This window comes from Andrena cerasifolii, chromosome 16 (assembly GCF_050908995.1).
Source record: "Andrena cerasifolii isolate SP2316 chromosome 16, iyAndCera1_principal, whole genome shotgun sequence".
Classification (NCBI taxonomy): Eukaryota; Metazoa; Arthropoda; class Insecta; order Hymenoptera; family Andrenidae; genus Andrena; species Andrena cerasifolii.
Genome location: NC_135133.1, coordinates 10,070,944 through 10,090,988, shown reverse-complemented (window position 1 = coordinate 10,090,988; position 20,045 = coordinate 10,070,944). Strand labels below are relative to the sequence as shown.

Below are 20,045 nucleotides of genomic sequence, written 5' to 3'. Positions count from 1 at the left end.
GAAGTGACGCGTTAATTTCCCACGGTCGGGAGGAGGTCGTGAATTATAAGCCAGCCACCGTATCGGCCCTGAAACTTCTGCCGCGTCCCTTTCCGTCTTCCGTTTTGGCTTTCGAACTACGCCAGGCTGCCTTCCGATTTTACGACGGCACGCCGCCGCGCGTTTTATCTCTGGTCATTGAACCTTCTCTACTTCAGAGAACACCAGTGACTCTATGTTCCAAGCCATTTCTTTCTTTCTGTTTTCTTCTCGCGCGCGCTCGCGCTTGTACGTGTGCCAGCGACAGGCGACCAGATACAAACATCGTAATGCTCGCGTTCTGCCGGGAATCGGCGCCACTCGCCACCGGCGATGCCACCTAACCTCTAAAGGTGAGAAGTCTCCTGTTAACGGTACGTTTCATATACTTTTGCTTCGATCGAAACGGAATGTAGATTAGCAGAAAGGGTCTTTGGAAAGTGGGTTCTCGGTAACGCAAGGCTTTGCGTGCTAGGTTAACCTTCGTCCGTTACATTTTGTTGTTCGAATCTGCAATTCCTGTCAGAACAGGAATAAGTATCTACGGCATTTCGATCGAGATGATCCTGTACGCGAATGTAAGGAACAGTTTTGTTTCGTTAACTCGCACGTTGAAATTCCAGGCAAGTTTCCGTAGGAACTGTTTGAAATCTAATCCGACGATTTCGTTACGACCCTCGTCTACCTCCGTGAAATGAATTTCCACGGAAAATCGGAGCCTCGGCGTCTCGAGGCCTCGAAACACGATACCCCTACTCCTGTTCCTCTTAACCTTTCGAGCGGGAGCATCGTGTACGTTGTTTGCATCATTGTCTAATCGACTCAACGTAGTCTAATGGTTTCGAATTATCACCGTCCTTCTTTACCTGCACCGGATATGCTCGAGTGCTTTCGTAATGGTTATTAACGACCCTTAATGGCGGTCGGTTCGTTGGCGAGATTACGGTGTTTAATTCCGGTAATCGTTCTTATTATTTCACTTGACTCCGTTTGATTCCGAGCTCGTCAGGGTTTCGTGGATCCGCTCGTGATTCCAATTGCAGACAGGAAAATTAGGGGGGGGGGGCTATTAGCGGTCGCGTCGGTTACTCGCGTCGTTTAATTCGGCGCGAGATTCGATTTCGCTCTCTCGCCGCCCCACGCGATCGAAGCTTTATGCTTCGCCGTACGAATTTCTGCCCTCGTTGAATCTCTGCGTTGGGTAAAGGACCACCCCTCGCGGCACAGAATCGCCAGCAAATTCTCAGAAACGGTTTACGAGTCGTTTGGCATGTCGTCGGAGCGATACAGTTCGGAAGTAAACATCGCACGTATCCTCGTGACTCATGCCCCCTCGCTCGACTTTCGTGCGTGCCAAGGAGCAGAGTTGCGGCGAGTCCTTGCCAGTCTCGTAATACCGGCAAGCGTGTCTCCGTCGCCGCTGACAAATCATTCCAACGATCGTAACAGTTTCGAAGTATCGGTGACGCGCTGCTGTTTCTTGCCATGGCTGACCTGGCCTTTGTCCATTTCGAAAATGGCACGAACAATCGGAGAGTCGAGGCTCCCCTACTGACCGACTTTGTTCTGGGGCAGTGAAACAATTGCTTTTCAAGTTCAACCAGTTTGGCTTCCTCCTCTCTGTCTTCCTGCTTATCAATTCTTGCACAAGCTACTTCACTCGGACCTTGCTCGACCAAATTCAAATTAACTTGCACCGGCTCACCCTACAGGTAATTGTACTGTTGGGTTCAAGAAGGGCATCAGTGCCTAAAGTTAGATATTTTGTATACATAGTGAAGATGTAAAACTGTCTGTAATATTCAAAGATTTTATACAGGGTAATTGTGGGAGAGTTGCCGCACCTTACGCAAAATTGTCACCGTGTCTAAATTTTTCAATGAAAACTTCCAAGGATACATATTAGTTGAACATCTTGTGCTATTACTAGCATTAAAGAAAATCAACATTTCAATATTTGTCATTCTTAAAAAATTGAAACGAAAAACATCCTTTTTTTAGGAAACACGCCGCATTTCGAAAAACGTTTAATTTTCCATTTAAACCTGTTAATTTTAACTTTTTATTTAAAAAAAAAAAAAAAATAGTAAAAACAAAGTAAAATGTAACATCTTTTTAATTTAAACAGTTATAGAATACAGTAAATTTGGAAATATAAATAGGTACAGATATTATTTTTGCTTTTCTAAATTTAATCGTCTTTTCTTCTTCCTTCCATATTCATTGCACATAAAATAAAAACAAAATGCGAAAAAAGAGTAAAGAGCCCACAAATATGTTTGGATCATCGGATTTGTCATTAAAAAATAAATAGTATGCCTTGAGATATAACGGTATCTATTTTGAAACACTTTTTTAAAATCGTTATCCGCTCTTGCATCCAGCAGTACCTACAATTCTGCTTCGCTTCTACTTTTACTCTCCTCACCTTCGGTACTCTATCATACCTTCCTCTGTCCCCACATCTCTTTCCAGTATCATCCCCCCACGTGCACCCCCTTTTACCCGATTTCCATACAAGCCCCTGCCCTTCCTCGCTCGTAAAACTCTCGGGTTCGCCGGCGATTCTTTGGAAAGCGAGAACAGAGGAATATCCGAGGCTTTACGGCAGACGATCGTCCTTCCCCGATATTACCCCGCAGTATTGGCCCGATTATTAGGAGATTCGGTCGCCAGTGGCTCGTAGGGGAGCTGGCGGTTCGACGCCGTAAGGTCGAGCCGCCTCGCCTGTCGCAATCTTGGCAAACATCGCCGAGAAACGGCAAGCAATTCAGACGCGCCCGTGTCCGAAAGTTTTCGGCGGCGTCGTGTGGCGACGCGCGAGAAAAGGGGTCGCCGAAAGTTCCGCCGAGTCGCGAGACTTGCATCGGAACCACAGCCGGTCAGCGAAGTTTCTCGTATCTTCGTCGCGCGTACGCAATGACTCCTCCGCGGACATTTATATCCCCCCGCTTCGAGCAACGACTCAAACTTCCGCTCGCGGATTAACTCGCTGGCGTAAGTCGATAGAAGTCAGCTCGGTGAAGGACAGCAGTTGCTCGCTCTTTTCGATGCGAGCAAGCATTTGACTAGCCACTGGCTTCGCCTTCGAGGGAGAGAGTTGCCCAGTAATTGCATCAGCGGATCGAAGGGGGTTGATCACCGGGCATCCTTTTTCGCCTTGCAAGCTCGGCTCGGCCACGAGGCGGACAGTCGCCGTGTATTTTCGAGCGGGGGCTCGGTGCATGCCCTTTCTGCCCGCAATTAGCATCCCCGATGTATTCGCGTCACGTATCCGCGGGATAGTTTCTTCGCACGCGACTCCGCGCGAGGCGTCCTTTATTTTCCTGCGTGTACGCGGACGAGCGGTCAGATTGCACGGGAAGCAACACGAGGGGCGGATAGAATGAGAAATAGAAACATCTTCGACGGGGAAAGGAATGCGCGGCCTCTCGCCACGCCAACTTCGTCTTCGAAACTTCCTTTCTTTGCCTTCCCGCGGTTGGTGGTCGAAACTTCGCGCCGCGCGATTCACGCTGCTCTCGGACGATCTTCTCGCCGCCTTGCAACCGAGTGTCGGGGGTACGGAGAGCCGAGGGTACCGCGAAAGTCGGTGGAAAGTGGTTTCGAATCTCCAGCCAAGTCTTCCCATAAGTCAGGCGCGATTGGGAGCGTTCGGAAGCGTTCAGCCGCGAGCCGCAAACAACGAATAGAAATCTAAGAGGAAGATTTATAGTCGGCGAGGAAGGACGCGAAACGGCGTCGCGTAATCGAACGAGCCGGAGCTCTTTTCGAGGACAGCCCCGTGCGATTCCTGGAAGCCGCCGATCGCTTTTGCATACAGGGTGTCGAATAAATTACGGTGTGTCCGCTCGCCCCGTGAAGGAATCGTATTCGCTCGACACGGGGATCTATCGAGCCATAAATAATACATAACTGGAGGGGCAGGGGGGTGCGGCTCGCGGAAAACAGGGGAGAAACATGCGGGGGAAAAACGGGGGAGGATCAAGATGGAAAGCTCGAGGCTTGTCGATACGCAGAAGCTGGGAATCGCGTTGCTTTGGAGACGAATGACGGGAAGTCGAATGTTGGATGCCTTTGTGTTCATAGAAAGCAAATGGAACTTGCGATGCAGTCATTCGAGATCCCCCTTGTTTCGAAAGCATTAGTGGAGGATGATCCACGTTGTAGACCAGTGGTGAGCAACCTTTTGTCCGAAGTGGGCCACGAGTAACCTACTACTCTACGCGGGCCGCAATATTAAATACATAAATATAACTAATCCAAGAATTTTAATTCAGGGGCTGAATTTCTTATTCCCGACATTGATTTACAATAAAACGTTTTTTTCAACCCTTTCGTTACGGCGTAAATTTCCACGAAAGTGGTTTTTCTAATTTTTTTTTTTAAATTACTGGAGATGCTGACTAAAATCGACGCTAGGATCGGCAGCTCGTTCCGTGACGCCGACTAAAGTCGGCGCTCGTAGCGGAAGGGTTAAATTTGATGTACTGTTTGTTAGTAATATATACACAGTAATATATACCTACATAATATAAACAGGTATATGTATTTTAATTTTTCTAATTAAATGAAATTAAATAACCATTGATATTTACTTAATGAGACACTTGATTCTGTTTCTCATTAACGAGCTTGACAATATTGGGTGCGATATTCGAAACTGCTACTCCAATACAATTATTTAATTGTTCGTCAGCGAGTCGATTGCGACGATCACTTTTTAAAATTTTCATTTTCGAGAATTGTTGATCACACGCATACGTACTGCCAAATAAGCTCGTTATTTGCCTGGAGTGGGTAGCTAGCAATGGAAATTTATTAGCCGGAAAGTAACGCTTGTAAAACTCAATGAAATTTATTACTTAATTCTGTGTCGTTTTGTAAAACGACTATCTCCATTTGAAATTCTTCAGGAATTCTTTCAGCTTTAGCATTTGTATTAAAGGGTGATGAAAAGAAATATGAAAACTTGTTTGATTTTCGCGGAAGTTTTCGTATCGCTAACTGAAATCTTTTTGTAATCTCTGTATCTCCTCCGCGGATTTCTTCGTTTGAGATGGATTTACTTTTTTCAGTACGTATGCGCGTGAGCAGCTATTCTCGAGAATGAAAGTTTTAAAAAATGATCGTCGTAATCGACTCGACGTCGAACGATTAAACAATTGTATTAGAAACCACTTAAAAGGGCATTAAATAAAGTACCAAATAAACAGTTTTCATTTTTTTTAATCCTAATTAAGTTAACAGAAATGGAAAAAAATAAATAAACGTAAAAAATGTAAAATGATACAACATTAGAAAGGGATAATTTTATCCTATTTTTTTGGCGCAAAATTCATTCCAATATTTTTTACAGTTGAAAAGATATGTGCCAATGTTCAGGCGGGCCGCAGGTCAGCGGCTGGCGGGCCAGATGCGGCCCGCGGGCCGCGGGTTGCTCATCACTGTTGTAGACCGTTTCCCTCGAATCGATGCGTGGTTCCCTCGTACCTCTCGTTTTTCCTGGAGAGCGGCGTGCGCCTTCGGTGCACAGTAATTGCCCGTGCAACTGCGATGCACTTTGTTGCGAACGATGGGATTGCGTGGAAACAGTGAGCCGGCTACCGACGCGATACCATCTTGTTTTCCAGGTGCCTGCGAGGGGAAACTGTGGCCGGTCGCCTCGGGACCGTCCGCGGCTGGATACTGTCGAGCCCGGCTCTCTTTTAATGCGAGAAGAATCGCGGATAGAAGGGGGGGCTTGTTAAAGGAGGATGGAGTTTGAATAGCGGTGATTTATGGCTGGGCGGCGGGAAGAAAGGTCGGTTAATTTGGAGGCCGAGTTATTGATGGTTCTGCTGGTGAATTGCTTTCGATTAATTCGGAGGGTTCGTTAGCTTTTCATAGGCGACTAGCGGGCCGCTCTCGGCGTGGCTCAGCGCTCTATCTCACCACTCGGTTTCGAACGAAATATCGAGCGCGCGCCAGCTCCCCGACCGTTTCAATTTTTAATCCCGGCTATCGGTTTCGCTGGGAGCGCGGAGTCAGCCGTCGGATAAAGGGTACACGATCGCTAATGGGGACAATTTGCCTTATCTAGCGAGTACTCCGGTGACCCGGAGCGCGATTTCCTCCGAGGGGGCGATAGCTCGTCTTCGGAGCGACTTCCCTCCCGTTTGCACCCACGGCGGCCCTTTCCCGCGCGGGACCTCCCTCGCATTATAAAGGCCGCCTCCGAGGAGCCGGCCAGATTGAGCAGGGCTTCCGTCGCGCCCCGTGTAACGCGAAAACCGTTCGAAAGTTAATTCGAAATTTATTCATGGACTCTGCGGGACCACTAGCTGCCGCCTCCTTTATATACGCGCCGGGCGTTACGTCGGTACATGTGGCCCTGCGACCGTTCCTCCTAGGACGTAGGCCTACGCCACGCGGAACGAGGGTGAACTCGAGCTGAGAAAGCACAGGCCAGCCTTCTATGAATACGTAATTTTATTACGATTAAAAATTAAGTCCCGCTCCATCGATCGAGCGGTTCCTACTTGCAGCGGCGCTCCTTCAAACTCCTCCTGATTACACGCGATTCCTCTGCCCAAATTCTCCGCATTCGGGCACCATCCCTCGTCGCGCGAAAATCCGAAAGTTAGACCCAGGTATCCCGAGTAGCCCAGATTCGAAAAGTTGGGTGGCGGAGAGGAAGTTAATGCCGCCAGGGCGGCGCGGAACGAGGGAAACGGTCGCGACCCGGATTTTATCGGGGAGATTTAGGTATTTCGAGTAGGTATTCAGATTTATACGCGGAACTGGCCGTTATTGCGGCCGTATATTTGCTGTGTATCCGGGGGGGAGGTGCACGGCCCTCGAGGAGCGCTCCTTTCACGGCAACGACAATCCGAAAAGTACACGGTATCGCGTGCAAAAAGATATCGTTTGCTCGTAAAACCGGCGATATTACGCGACGGGTAAGGGGGTTGGACGTCGAAGACACTTGTCCCCGCGGGGGTTGGAAGGAGCGGGGGTGGCTAGGGGCAGCGTAAAATCAACGTGCGTCGATATAACAACCGATAGATTTACAGCGCTGTAATAATAAAACGTGGGCGATACGATCGGCGCTCGGGGGCTTTATTAAAACGTCGCGGCTCGCGGAAGCTTTGGGATCGATACTCCTATAGGAAGAACCAGTGCTCGAAACAGTATGCTCGTTTCCTCGTTTCCTCTTTCTTTTGTATCGATCAATAGTGCCGGATAAAAATACGCGCTTACGGTGACGTAACGACGTAACACGAGCGAGCCTGGCATCGAGAGGATCGTTATCGATTACGAGCCCGTTGCGTAATCCTTGCACGCCGAGGCTCCAAATCCTTCGCGGATCTGCTCGCGTCCACTCGAAGGATATTTTCAGTCGACTGGTTTCGTCGACAGGTTGCTCTGTCAGGTTGGGTCCGCTTGGTGTCTCTGCAGCTTCTTCGATACGAATCCTAAGCAGGGGTTGAATGAATCTAAGGAGTTTTATGAATGAAACTTATTTATTGAAATTTTAACTTTTAAATCGTTTTCTTTTTTTGTTAAGGTAACTTTGTATATTGACACTTCATTTCTGTTGTAAGAGCTCAGTTTTAACAGTTATTTTATGTTCGATTATATAATTATAAGTAGCTTTACTACTCGGCTTCGCCCCTAAATTTAAATTATAAAATTATTTTTTGTGAAAATAGTCACATTCATCTGGATTAGCTAGGCATAACGAGCTGGGACATATTTCGTGACCCCAGAGTTTACCGTTCGAAAGTTTTTGGGCGACAGACAAACACACAAACACTTTCTGCTTTATATATTAAGATTTTCATTGAACGGTTTAAGGTTTCAATTTCAGAACATTTTCGGGAAATCTGCTTCTCACAGCTTTAGCTTTTTCGGAGCAGGATAAATGCTACTGTTTAACTGAAACTTTTTTCTACTTTCGAGAAAATAAAAGTTTCTTATCTACGCAAAAATGTGTGGAATAAAAGTTTCAATTAATACACCGACTTTTATAATAGAAGAGTTAATAGTCATAAAATTACAGTTATTTCGTAATTAATTGAAAATTTTAACAGTTTTATTCGACTCTTGATTCTAAGTCTTTGCATTGAAGCAGAACTCTGAACGCGTGTCTGGCTAGAGACTGCTAGTGACTCCTTCGTCGCGAGAAATCCGCGAGCTTCCGCGACCGCGGCGTTTAGGTATTACCAGCGAACAACGCTACAGGTAGCACGACGAGGCTTTTCTCTCATCGAGTGGCGTCGCGGCGAGAGGCCGCGGCACTCGCGATAAGATGAAGAGCCCCAGCCGCGAGAAAAAAAAATAAACGGTGGAAAAAACGGAGCGCGAGGGAGGGAGAGAGATCGCGGTAGGGAAGAAGGCGAAGGGAAGAGAAGGAGGGCACACAAAGGGCCCGCGACTCCGCTGGAACGAGCTCCCGCTGTTATTTCTAGACGAAGATTCAGTTTCCGGCCTCGGCACCCACCAATTTGTATAATTACTGTTTTCTCTGAAAGCAGCTCCGCTCCCTCGTGTCCAGGAAAGAAGCCCCCTCTTACCACCCCTTTCGCGCGAAAACGCTGGAAAGACGCCTGTGTTCCCTGCGATTCTCTTTTCGGCCCCCTTCGCTCTCCTTATCCGTTCCATTATCGCGATTGGTCGGCGGACCGACACGGCGATCGCGATGCACAGATGAAAGAGACTCGAGTTTAGGAGTCGCGATTGATTCCCGTTTGGGAGCGAGGGTGCAGGAGAAGGGGACAGACTCGTCTCGCGAGGAGCAGCACCAGGCTATCCTGCAGCGAGACTTAATTCGGTGTATTCACAGTCGTGCTCGGCGATCCGCGAGCAACGATTCCGCTTACGTATGTTCGTTACGTGGGCTCCGCGGTGTGTATCGGGTTCGTGGATCGACTGGCTATCTAAGCATTGTAAGTGAATAGACGCTGATCAGGAGTTCTCACGCATCCCCGAACGGCAGAGGCCTCCTCTCGTTATTTGTTATTTGACTCGCGAGCTGGCTGATCCTATCGCTCGGCTGCCGTCTGCATGGTTAGTCCGCGGTGGCTTCGATTATTCGATTCGCGAGCGGACGCGGTCGCTCTTCTTTCGTTTATCGACGCGGCAGGGCCTGTTGGATTTCTGGAATTAAACGTGGCGCGCATCTACGAGGCGCTTTGCGAGCAAAGTGATCTAGTTAAAGGTGGATACTTTAGACGAGGCTTAATTGGTGGACGGTGGGGGATCCGAGGGAGGGTGATTATGTCCCAAGGCTCTCGATGGAGAATAAACACACGTGACAGTTGGATGACTGCTGCTGGAGACAGCGGCTGGCCTAATCATGTCCGTAAATAGTAGAAGCCTCATCCCTGGACATCGTTGAGCGTCACTCAGCTAGATTGCTCGTCAAAGGGACGCAGGACGCCAGGACGGTCCTGGGCAGGGCGCAATTTCGCAGGTTCTCTTTCCCGTTGGCTAGGCGCATCTCTTTGCGATAGTCGGCCAGCGGCGGCAGACGTTTCGCTCGTAGTAATTGCAGAACGGAACGTTACACGGCCCACCCCTTCATCCGGTTTTTCATTTGGCCCCTTTTAGTGTCGACCTTAAAATAAACTTTGTAGCCCTGGGTCGTCGTCGTCGCCGCCATCGTCGTCGTCGTCGTCGTCGTCGTCGTCGTCGTCGTCGCCGTCCTCCCTCCTCTTTCTCTTCTCGTCGTCGTGGTCGTCGCCGTTCCCGCGGCTCTCTCTCTGTACTTTCTCGTTCCCCGCGATCCTTCCGTCCCTCTCGCCTCCCCTCTCCGCTCCACTATCTTTCTCACCGCGAGCCTCGTCACGCCCTGTCAGCCGAAGAAGCGCGGCAAGGAAATGAAAGAGGGAGAGACGGGGAGGGTCGGGCGTAGCCAGAGAAAGAGAAGAGCTCCGCTTCGAGAGACACCCCAAAGAGTTACAGCTTTCAATTTAGTAGTGCAAACACTCGCCGCGAGTTAATATCTGCCTCCCATTTCCTGGTCTAACCTCGTCAGGGTGGCCCGCGCGAACAGCTCCCCGTGAAACTTTCCCCGGCCGCGCAGCGTCTTCTCTGGGAACGATTACGACGAGCTAGCGCGACCACCGCGGCCGTAACTAATCACGCGTCCCGCTGAACTGTCACGATGACGGAAATTGGATACAGGCTCGGGAGGAAGTCGGGCGACGGGGTGGCAAGCTAACCGATTAGAGGCGCGAGGGATGCGTTATCCTGACTTCAACTCGATCCTGGGGTAATCGCGATGAAAGTGTCGTAGGGTAGACCCGGAGCGATAGTAACACAACTTTAACTTTACTAAATTACTAAATTTATTAATTTTAAATTATAATAATGACTGAAAAAAAGTAAAATTTGTAACCTGTTATTCAGCATCACAATTGTGGCAAATGTAAAACATGCTGTGGCCGGTGCATGCTTCGTGTGCCCAATCCTTACACACAGTACATTAGACTCATTTTTCGTTTGGTTTGCTTTTGCTATAGGATTCCATGCACGCCTGATAATAATATTCTTTTTTTTTTTGTCATTATTCGCATTATTACAGCTGTTCACCCTCATCCATCCCTCGTGTCATTTTGACACAGTTTTCGCGTAATAAGTTATATCGTTCTGTTATTTGTGGGTAAATTTGCCCGAAACTTCATGACTTTTATTTTTTTTAACGCAAAGCACATATGCTTAGTATTGTGATGACAGATAATGACGTGAAAGCTATAGCTTAGTGGTTGGTCCTCGGAGCTGAGCACGGATGTGATTGTTGCAGGTCGCAGCGGAGCCGCGAGGATGTGAGCGACGATGCCCGCAGTAGCGCGTGAGATCGTGATCGCCCCGAGATGGCCGCGACGCCAGTCCCTCGCGTTTCAACGTGATCCGACGAGGCAAGGAGGGAACGCGGGGGGCCGGGCACGCCGGCGAGCGATGCACTGAGGCCTCGCCTTCGTCCTCGCCCTCGCCCTTGCCCTCGTCCTCACCCTCACCCTCGCCCTCGCCCATCGCCGACCGGCACCAGTGCAGCAGGTCGCACGCAGCAGGACAAGCATCAGGTGGAGCCAGGATGGAGGAGGTGCGGGGCTCCCCGGCGCGGCGTCTCTCGCAGATCCTCGACCCGATCGCGCGGCTCGCCACGGATTTCGGCTCGAGCTCTGCCCCCTGCAGCCCTCGGCTGGGCGCCAGGGGCCACGAGGCCTCCGCCACGATGCTGCAGGCCGGGCCACCGGAGGCCGTCCGTAGACAACACACGGAGGCGAGTCGGGGGCTGGCCAGCGGGCCGGAGAGTCCTCGGTTGTGGCCACGGCAGATTCGCCAAGCCCCAGCGCCGCCACCCCGGCCCAGACACACCGCCGGCAACCTCAACAACAACCACAACACCGCCTCGAGCAGCCTCGCGGCGCCGGTGCACACCAGGGACTCGCCCTACGTGAACGTGCCGAACCTGCTGTTCCAAAAGGAAGCCACGGGGTTCGCGGACGCCGCGAGGAGCGCCGGCTACGTGGAGCTCAGGGACGCCAAGCCCAAGTGCAGCCCGTACGACTTCACGTCGGAGCCGAGCGGCCACGTGGAGTACGCGGACAAACGGACTTTCGCCGGGCAGACCGACCTGGACGGCAAGGACCTCGCGGCCCTGGCAAGGGCCAGGTCGAACTTTGACCCTGGACCATCGCCGCGGACCGGACACTACGATCGCGCGTACTCGTTCTCCGGGAGGCAACCGGAGCCAGCCGGTAGCAGAGTGTTCGCGGAGAATCGGCTGTTCCACGAGCAGAGGAGCACCGCCCCAGACGCCAACAAGGAGAAGCTGGAGAGCCGACCCGCTTACACCGCGTCCAAGAGCTTCGATGGATACTCGACCGCGGTGGAGGAGCTTAATTGGCAGGAGAGGTGCCTCGAGCTGCAGCTCGAGCTGCACAGAAGCAGGAGCCAGGCCACCAGGGTGCGGGACATGCTGCGCGAGAAGGTGAGTCTGTTTACCACGCACTTATTCTACTTAAGGTCTGCGCGCACATATCTGTTCCATGTCAGTTCCGTGTCCGATCCGTGTCCGTGCGGTGACCCTAATTTCACTGACAACTGTGTAAGAGGCCTGCTCCGGCTCGGTCAGTCCCAATTCAGTCGTTTTTGCAAGCCTGCTGTACAGTTCTTTCAGTCAGCAGGTGACAAAAGTACACCCTTCAAAACAGAATAACATTTTTAAATTTGGTCCAAACGACGTGATTTTTTTTTAGAAGCTAGAAGTATTAGGTTCCTAAGTAGGTGGCGTATTTCGTCGTTTTGAAAAAAAAATCGCAATTAGTCGGAATAGCGTTTTTTCCTGTACCTGTAATGAAAATTTAAAAATCCCTGAAGTAGGTAGATTTATGTAAGTTTTACTCCAATGCTGGTACATAGTAAAACATCTGGTTTCCTGTAAATGGGTGCTTTCCTCGACATCAACAATCCACTGCTAATTGTTAAAGTAAAAAGTACATTTTAATCTATACGCCGTGTGAACGGTTCCTATGGAAGCTATAATGATCAATGGAAAATCGGTATGCATCGTACACGTATAGGGGTTCAACACTGACATCTGCCGACAGCCCTGACACGGACAAGTGTGCGCTGCTCCCTTGTAAAGCACGCAAACGATATTTTTTTAACACTGATCCTCACCGCCCGGAACTGGACCAATACGGAAAGACCGGCGAATTTCACGGAACTGACACGCAACGGATATGTGTGCGCTGACCTTTATTCTTCTCTCGCCTCTGCGCTCGGGTTCCGCGAAACTCTGCCGGCGGATTCGCGCGGTGGAAATCGACGCGGCACGGCGTTTAGCTGGGAAATTGGAAAAAGGTAGCCGTCGAGATGGCTTGCCTCGACCCATATTTCCAGGCGAGTCCGCGGGGACCAATCGCGACAAACGATCCGTGACTAAACCAATAAGCGATCCCGTTCCGTCCCGCCGCCGGCGGAACTGCCACTGCCGTTCCCCGATAACCGTTCTGTTTCCCGCGATGCCTCGCCGAGAATTTCCACCGAGCGAATCCGAGGGGGAGGCTCCTGCCGGAAAATTCAACCTGACCAGCGAACTTCCATCCACTTCTCCTCCCCACATCGGTCTCGCGAGCGAAACGCTTTGGGCGGTAACTGCGAAGCTCCGAGATGATCTCTTCATCATCGAAAGGCGCGATTTGCGACAATAGTTTCTGAGAAAAGCGAATAAGTACTTTGTCAAACCCAATCGAACATAGTCTGCGAACACTAGGAGTGAGAAATTGCCGGGGGTTTCGAAGCATCCGTTGGGGTGGGATGTAGTTGAAGATCGATGAGACTATTCCAACTGATAACGTCCACACGCGTCCCATCCACATTCTACTTGGTCTGTGAATTTGGCACCCCTAAATCCGAATTTTTCGAGAAAATCCATGGCATCATTCGTTTATCTATCGTTTGTCCACGTTTGTTCAACCAAATTTTTCGTTTGTCTACCCTTCAAAAAACAGTTAATAAGGAAATAAAAAGAATTTCACCAGCACCCCCATGAAAACTTTTTAATGATTTGTCAGTGGCAAATGATTGTCCACAAATATGTCCACGGATATATGGAAAATGTTCATAGTTCGTGGGCGTGGGGATGACGAATTTTTTAATTTGGTCATAACTTTTTTCTGAAGGGTGGACAAACGAAAATTTTCGATGGACCAACGTGGACAGATCGTATTTCACTTTTAAAAAATTGGAAAGTGCTCGTGGGTGTGCTGATGACAAATTTTTGTAATTTGGTACCTTAACTTTTTTTTAGAAGGGTGGACAAACGAATGCCATTAATTTTTTCTAGAAATTCTCATTAGGGGGTGCCTACTCCACCCTCTTGGATTCCGTGCAGATGGCAAGGTCGAAGCTCGTTACCATCGCGAAGCGATTTGTACCGTTCAATTTTAGTTTTATCCGTCGCTTGACGTACGTCGGATGAATTACAGGGGTAGGGTGAAACCGCTCGCCTGCAGGGGGCTGAAGCGCCGCTTAGGTACATACGTCTTTAGTATGCACGGTCACGCGTCACGATTTAACGCGTCCACTCTAGATAAGGCACATAGCCGCCGGTATAGAGCGCGGCGGAATGGTCCTGTCGCTTCTTCAAAACCCCTCGTGCCTCTTAAACGGAATTGAATCACTTAGCAAGACTCGTTGTTTCCTCCACCGTCGTTCTTCTCCCATGAATCACCGACAGACGCTCTCTCCTCGCTGCCCCTCTCTTCCTCCTTCGTCTCGTTGCTCGTTACACGCGGTTCCGCTCTAACGAATCGCCGAGCGAACTTGGACCACGTTGACCAGTGGTGGAAATCAGCTGACGCGACGGTGAGAGGCGTCCGCCGCTTCTTATCGCTCTCGTATCGCGCGCCTCCGAGCCGAACGGCCGTTACGCGCTCCTTGCATCACTCTGTCGGATCGTTGTCCTGATTGACGTAACGTTTGTTTACAACGCGGCGGAGATCCGCTGCTCCGCGAGCCTCACCTCTTCCGAAGCCCTCGCCAGCGGCTGCTCTAACTCCAGTTTACTACCGCCCGGGCGCAATTACTAAGTTTCCGCGTAATTTTTTAGTAATAACTACGGCCACGGTGTTACTCGCTCCGTTCCGCGAGTCGAACTTCTTTGTTTCCGCGCGCTGGATATGAAGGAACGGAGATTGGATTACATTGTGCGCCAAGTATTACGCGGCCAGCGTCCATCATAAGTTTCTTCCTCTGATTTTAATCTCGAAGGGGAAACGCGCGTTTAAAGCAACTTTCCCCCCCAGTGTTAATAGGTATCAACTACGCTATTTCTCCCTGACTCCCAGCGAACGAATGCTCCGCGCTCTAATCTCGATCTACCGTCCCGAAACGTCCACTCTTTTTCCTCGAGTACCAACAAAGCCCACCCCAGTTATCCCGCGGTCCTCCGCAGCGGATCGATGGCGAAAAGGGAGCCCCGGTGCGCGAGGCAGTTTCCTATAAATCGCTCGCGTACCGCGAGAGCTGACCTTTCCTCGCGTGACGAGGACCCACATTCCGCGTTCACGGTCGCGCCACGGGAATACTCGCGGGGGCGGAGGGTGCTGCTCGACGAAGATAGCAGAGCGAGCGGCAACCCGCGGCCGACCTATCTGCGTATCGCCCTCTTTAATGCCCCTTGAAAGGGCATTAACAAGCAATGGCTCCGTAAAAAAATTAACGGCGCCGGCGCGTTTCCGTCGCGATACGATTTCCAAGTTGAGAGCCCTTCCAGCGTGCCGGTCGTTTCGCGAGATATATAAAAAGAGGGGAAAAACGAAAGGGAGCGAAGGGATGTCCGTTGCGGTTGGGGGGGAGGGGGTTGAAACTCGCCGGGAGATTTTTCTATTTTTTCCGCGCACCGTCGCTTCTTTCTCGCGTTTCCCCGGCGTCGAACGTTGTCGCGCGTTAATGCAGACAAACTGCGGCCTCCGGGGCGCGAGAGAGGAGGTTGGCGGAAGCGTGTGTGCTCGGCCGAGGGTGAGGAACGGGCGAACGAAACGTTGACGAGAATTCGGCGAGCCGCGCTCAGTCGGGAATTATACGAACCCGCCATATTTCCACGTTTTTGCCTGTCCGTCCACCGCGCTTTCCACCCTTCTTCCGACCCCTGGCTTCGCGCCCACCCCTTCGCGAAAACATCCAGTTAAACGGGGGAATCGGTAAATACCGCGGATCGTACGCGTTCGTTCGCGCCGGCTGGACCGTGTTTCGACGCATCGTCCCCTGTCGGATTTCAGTTTCCTTTGTTCCCCGCTGCTGGGCGAAACTGCGGAAGCTGGAGCGATGATTAATGCGGATTGCAGGGTTGCATAGCACTTCGTGCAGAGTCCAAAATGATGGTTGTTTGAGAAGAAGCATGTCTTCTTCACCCCGAAAGAACTACTCCCCTGTCGCGCATCTGGAATTCGTTTCGGTGACACGTATCGCCGAAAGTTACCAGTGTCCTCCGACAGGGCACATTTACCATTCATAAAACCCACGGAAGAGCATGGCAGCGCTAAGGGCCGTATTACTTTTGATGAATAAATTACTCGAACGGTCTGTTCGGGGCGGGCTCGTCTAAGTATTAAAGCCGAGGAGCATTATGCTCCGTCGAAAAATACGGCGCCGTTGAAGTGCACGAAGAAGTTGATGCAATCTTGGGAGGCGGGGCATTTCTAAGGCGGCCGCCACGGTCGCGTCCATTCCTTCCCTTACGCTCGCGTATCTTTCCCGCTCGTTTTCAGCGACGCTTTGCATAGACCCAGCTTCCTCGGCTGAGTAATGCCGCGAGGCTGGACGAGACCCCTGTCTTAATCTTCGTTAGAATTTCTAATTTACCGGCGACCCTAACTCGTCACCCCCAGAATATTCCGTGCCAACTTCATAATCCCTCGAACGGAGCAGCTTCTCGCCACATTCCCCCATCATCTTCTTCTATCCTCCACTTTATTCCTCGTTGCGCGCCGAGAGACAGCCGTCCTCTCGCGATCTCCAATTTGCGCGGCGGCACAGGAAGCGAGAGCACCGCGAGGAGAGACACCCACTCCGACTGTAAATGGAATACTGGCGCGACCGAGGCGTGCAGGCCTGCAGAAAGGGTTAAATCGCAGCGCAACTCGCGGATCGGGCGAAATTGCGAACAATCGCGTCAAGCAGGCGACACCTCGTTATCCAGGCGACGGTGACAGGCGCGAACCAGGTCGGCCGAGCAAATATCGCCGGCTGCGCGTGCATGTAGGTACACGCCGGGATATATTGTTCGGGGGCGTCCTATTAATATTGCATTCCATCGGAACGGTGTGTACCAGAGGCGCGTTCCACATATAAAGTTCGTATCAATATTGATTCGCCACCGACGGCGTGAATGGAGGCCCCCCCCGTGCAAACAGACGGAAGGGGGCTGCGAGGATTTCAAAAGCCTCCTCGACGAGTCGAACCGCCGACCCAGAGAGTTCGGCCTCGGATCGGAGGAAACTCCTTTTCCTCCACGGTTTTCAGACCTATTTACGGATGAAACGGATGTTAACTTCGCCTCCCCCGTCGCCCCGATCCACCAGCCTGCCGCGGGGAACGGAAAGGATATTGAAGGTTGAACGACGGGAGACTTCTGATTGAGCATTCGCGTGGATTTCACGCACTTTCAGGGGATATTGGAAGTTGAAGGCTTCTCGGCAGGTATTCTTGTCGCTTTGACGTCGCGTTTCTGTCGCGATAGGAGCGCAGAGCGCCGCGCAGAAATTCCGCTGTGAACTTGGATTTTCAGGCGAGCGTGTTTTATTTTCTCGCTACAAAGATGTTGGCTGGATCTCCTCGAAGCGGAGTCTTCCATGAAAAAGAACAAAAGAATTGATGAAGTCGTTCTGTCGGAGCATTCTAGCACTCTGCGCTTCATACGGCTTATTTATACGTGTAGAAATATTTGTTCGCGTTTCTTTGCTCTCGCCTCTTAATGTGGTTCCATTTCACAAAAAAAATAGTCTGCGAAAAAGATTATTGCTATGGGACAACGGGAAAGGGTGTCGACCAGGCCTTAGAGTTTAGAATTCATCAATGGTTTGGATTTAAAGAATTTTTCAAAAATGGTAAGCCCTGTCGAAATTATGTTCAAATAATACTAAGAGAGCATTCACTTTTCTACAAGTAACGTATATATGATTTTTTTGTACTTACAACCATTTTTTAGATAATAGCGTCTGAATATAGAGAGGTCCGCGCTGTGCGCGCACTACCTGTACTTACCTCTCTATATTCAAACGCTATTATCTAACCAATGGTTGGAGGCACGAAAAAATGATATATACAGTAATTGTAGAAAATTCAAAGCTCTTTCAGTATTATTTGAACAGAATTTCGATAGACCTTACCAGTTTTGAAGAATTCTTTAAATCCAAACCATTGATGAATTCTGAAGTTTAAGGCCAGTTGTCCCATTGCAATAATCTTTTTCAGGGATTATTTTTATATGAAATGGAACCATATTAGGAGATGAGAGCAACAGGAAATCGCTTGTTGAAAATAAGGGCCATCCTAGTGCACACATATTTACAATTCACGTGAACAGGCGGAGCATGTTTGGGATCCCCCGTAATTCTTCGCGAGCGTAACGAGGCAGTTTGTGTGCCCACCGGCACCTTCGATGTTTGCGTTCGCAGGCCCATTGAATTCGGCGCGCGATTAAAATTCGCTGGGAATCCGCGTCAGCGGATTACCGCTGGCCACCGGCGACACCTCGGTGTTAATGCGTTCGCACTACGGGACGCGATAGCAGTGTTTGCTCTTTACGTAACCTGAAGTGACGTCGACAGCAAGACACCTCTGAAAGAAACGGTCGCGAGAAGTCCAGCTCCGCGCGTAACTGGCCTCGCGGTAGCTTCCGTGAGTGGAAAGAAAAATACAGCTGCGCAATATCGATCGGACCGCTCGCGCTTCCTCCTCGAGAACCTTCGCCGCCGTGAATCTCGCCTCGTCTCGTCCACTCCCCCCCCCCCCCCCCAGATTCGGCCGCGGGAGGGCGACTTATCGATAACCATTGCATTCCCCGGCATTATGCAACAGGGGCTAGACGGGACAAGGAAGAGGAGCACGGAATTCCAACGGTGGCTGCTCTCTATTGATACAGATGACGGGCCTGTGTACGCCGAACGCCCCTGGGACCTATACGATCCAGCCACCCGTTACATTACCGTGAAATATCCCCCATTATCTTGATTTGTATACCTACCGAGTGTCCCCGCAGCGTGTCCGTCACCGCGTTTATTCGCCCGTGCTCCCGCGCGTTAAATGTTTCATCGTAATGGATCGGTCGATTATCTTTGCGCCGCGATCCGTCACGTCGCTTTCGGTCACATCGGTCCGCACGTGTCGCGGATTCTTCTCCCCCCTGTCACACGTGACGTAACGCTGGCTAGTATCAGAGAAGTTGCAGAGAACTGCAAGGTTTCCAAGCGATTACGACGGCGTTGGGATTGCTTCGAGGTGTGCGTTGACTCGGCGCTCTTTCACGTACACCCTGATTAACTTGGAAAGATCAATTTAAAGAGCTCGGGGCGCTCGGCTGCGCGCAGGGGACAACAGTTTGCCGGGTAGAAGGCGTCGGTACTTCCTCGACCCGGTTTCCAATCGCCGAGCAAACGTCTGCAAAGTTTCGGGTATCGTTTATCGGCCGGCGTCGCCTCATTTTCTTCCGGCTCGCTTTGTTTCCTGTTTCGCGTCGATTTGGGCAGCCGTGGGTAGGGCAGCGCGCCAAAGACGCGTCCGCTAAGGCACGCTGCAGAAGGGTGTCTCTAATTGGTCCCATCTAAGAGTCCGTCTCAAAGAGGAGCTTGCCACGGTGTGTTTCTCCGTGCCGTACGGCCGCGCGTTGCCGCGGAAAGGAGAGGCGGATACAAGTGGAGGTGCAGAGCGACACGAGCGGCTGCGACTCGTCCTCTGGATTCAGACGAGCCGTGTATCTGGCTCGTTCTCAAACGGCCCCCCTCCCTGTCCTTTATCTCGTTCCGTTTCATTTCCTCTGCCCCGTGACGAACGCGCTCGCTGGCCCCGCGATATTTATCAGACTCGCAAACTTTTCGAAATTAATATCGGCGACAGCCCGTTGAAATTCGACGTCGCCTGCGACACGGGGCCCGGCTATTCTCGGACGCCACGGCGCCGCTGTTTGTTTTCCACCGCGCCGCCTCGCCGTCGGCAAGAGTTTCTTCTCGTGCATCTCGCTTCCGCGCGGACGCGGAGGAGAAAGATGATCCGGGGATGACTGGGTCTAGTGTTCTGCACAGTTGCTGCACAGTGGCAGTTCTACTGTGTCTTCTTAGACCTGAATTTCGGCGGAGCTAGTTCTCATTAAAGCTTCTACTACAATCCACGCGACAATTAGACGGCCTCGTTAGACCCAGGCTTGATTGGGCTTGGAGCCGCGTCATCGTAGACGCAGGTCCTAGCGAGATCAGGGACAAAGTATCGCTAGCGTAAGCCACTCGATCCCTTCGCGATCGTAAGCTCTCTTCCCT

The 20,045-nt window shown here is 50.9% G+C and overlaps 2 protein-coding genes across 8 annotated transcripts in view; one reads left to right on the top strand and one right to left on the bottom strand.

The window, feature by feature from the left end:
- Positions 1-20,045, bottom strand: part of Naa20a (N-alpha-acetyltransferase 20 A) — a 188,255-nt gene that overhangs the window by 81,199 nt on the left and 87,011 nt on the right. The gene's annotated exons all lie outside the window — the stretch shown is intronic.
- The window catches only part of LOC143377943 (uncharacterized protein CG43867), a 100,661-nt gene that overhangs the window by 2,958 nt on the left and 77,658 nt on the right, over positions 1-20,045 (top strand). For all 7 annotated transcript variants that reach the window (XR_013087447.1, XM_076829766.1, XM_076829765.1 and 4 more), the window contains exon 2: positions 10,808-11,998. Coding sequence is in view for 6 of the 7 variants with exons in the window: in XM_076829766.1 (XP_076685881.1) it covers positions 11,099-11,998 (900 nt within the window). In the remaining variant the exon portion in view is untranslated. The remainder of the gene's footprint in view (positions 1-10,807; positions 11,999-20,045) is intronic.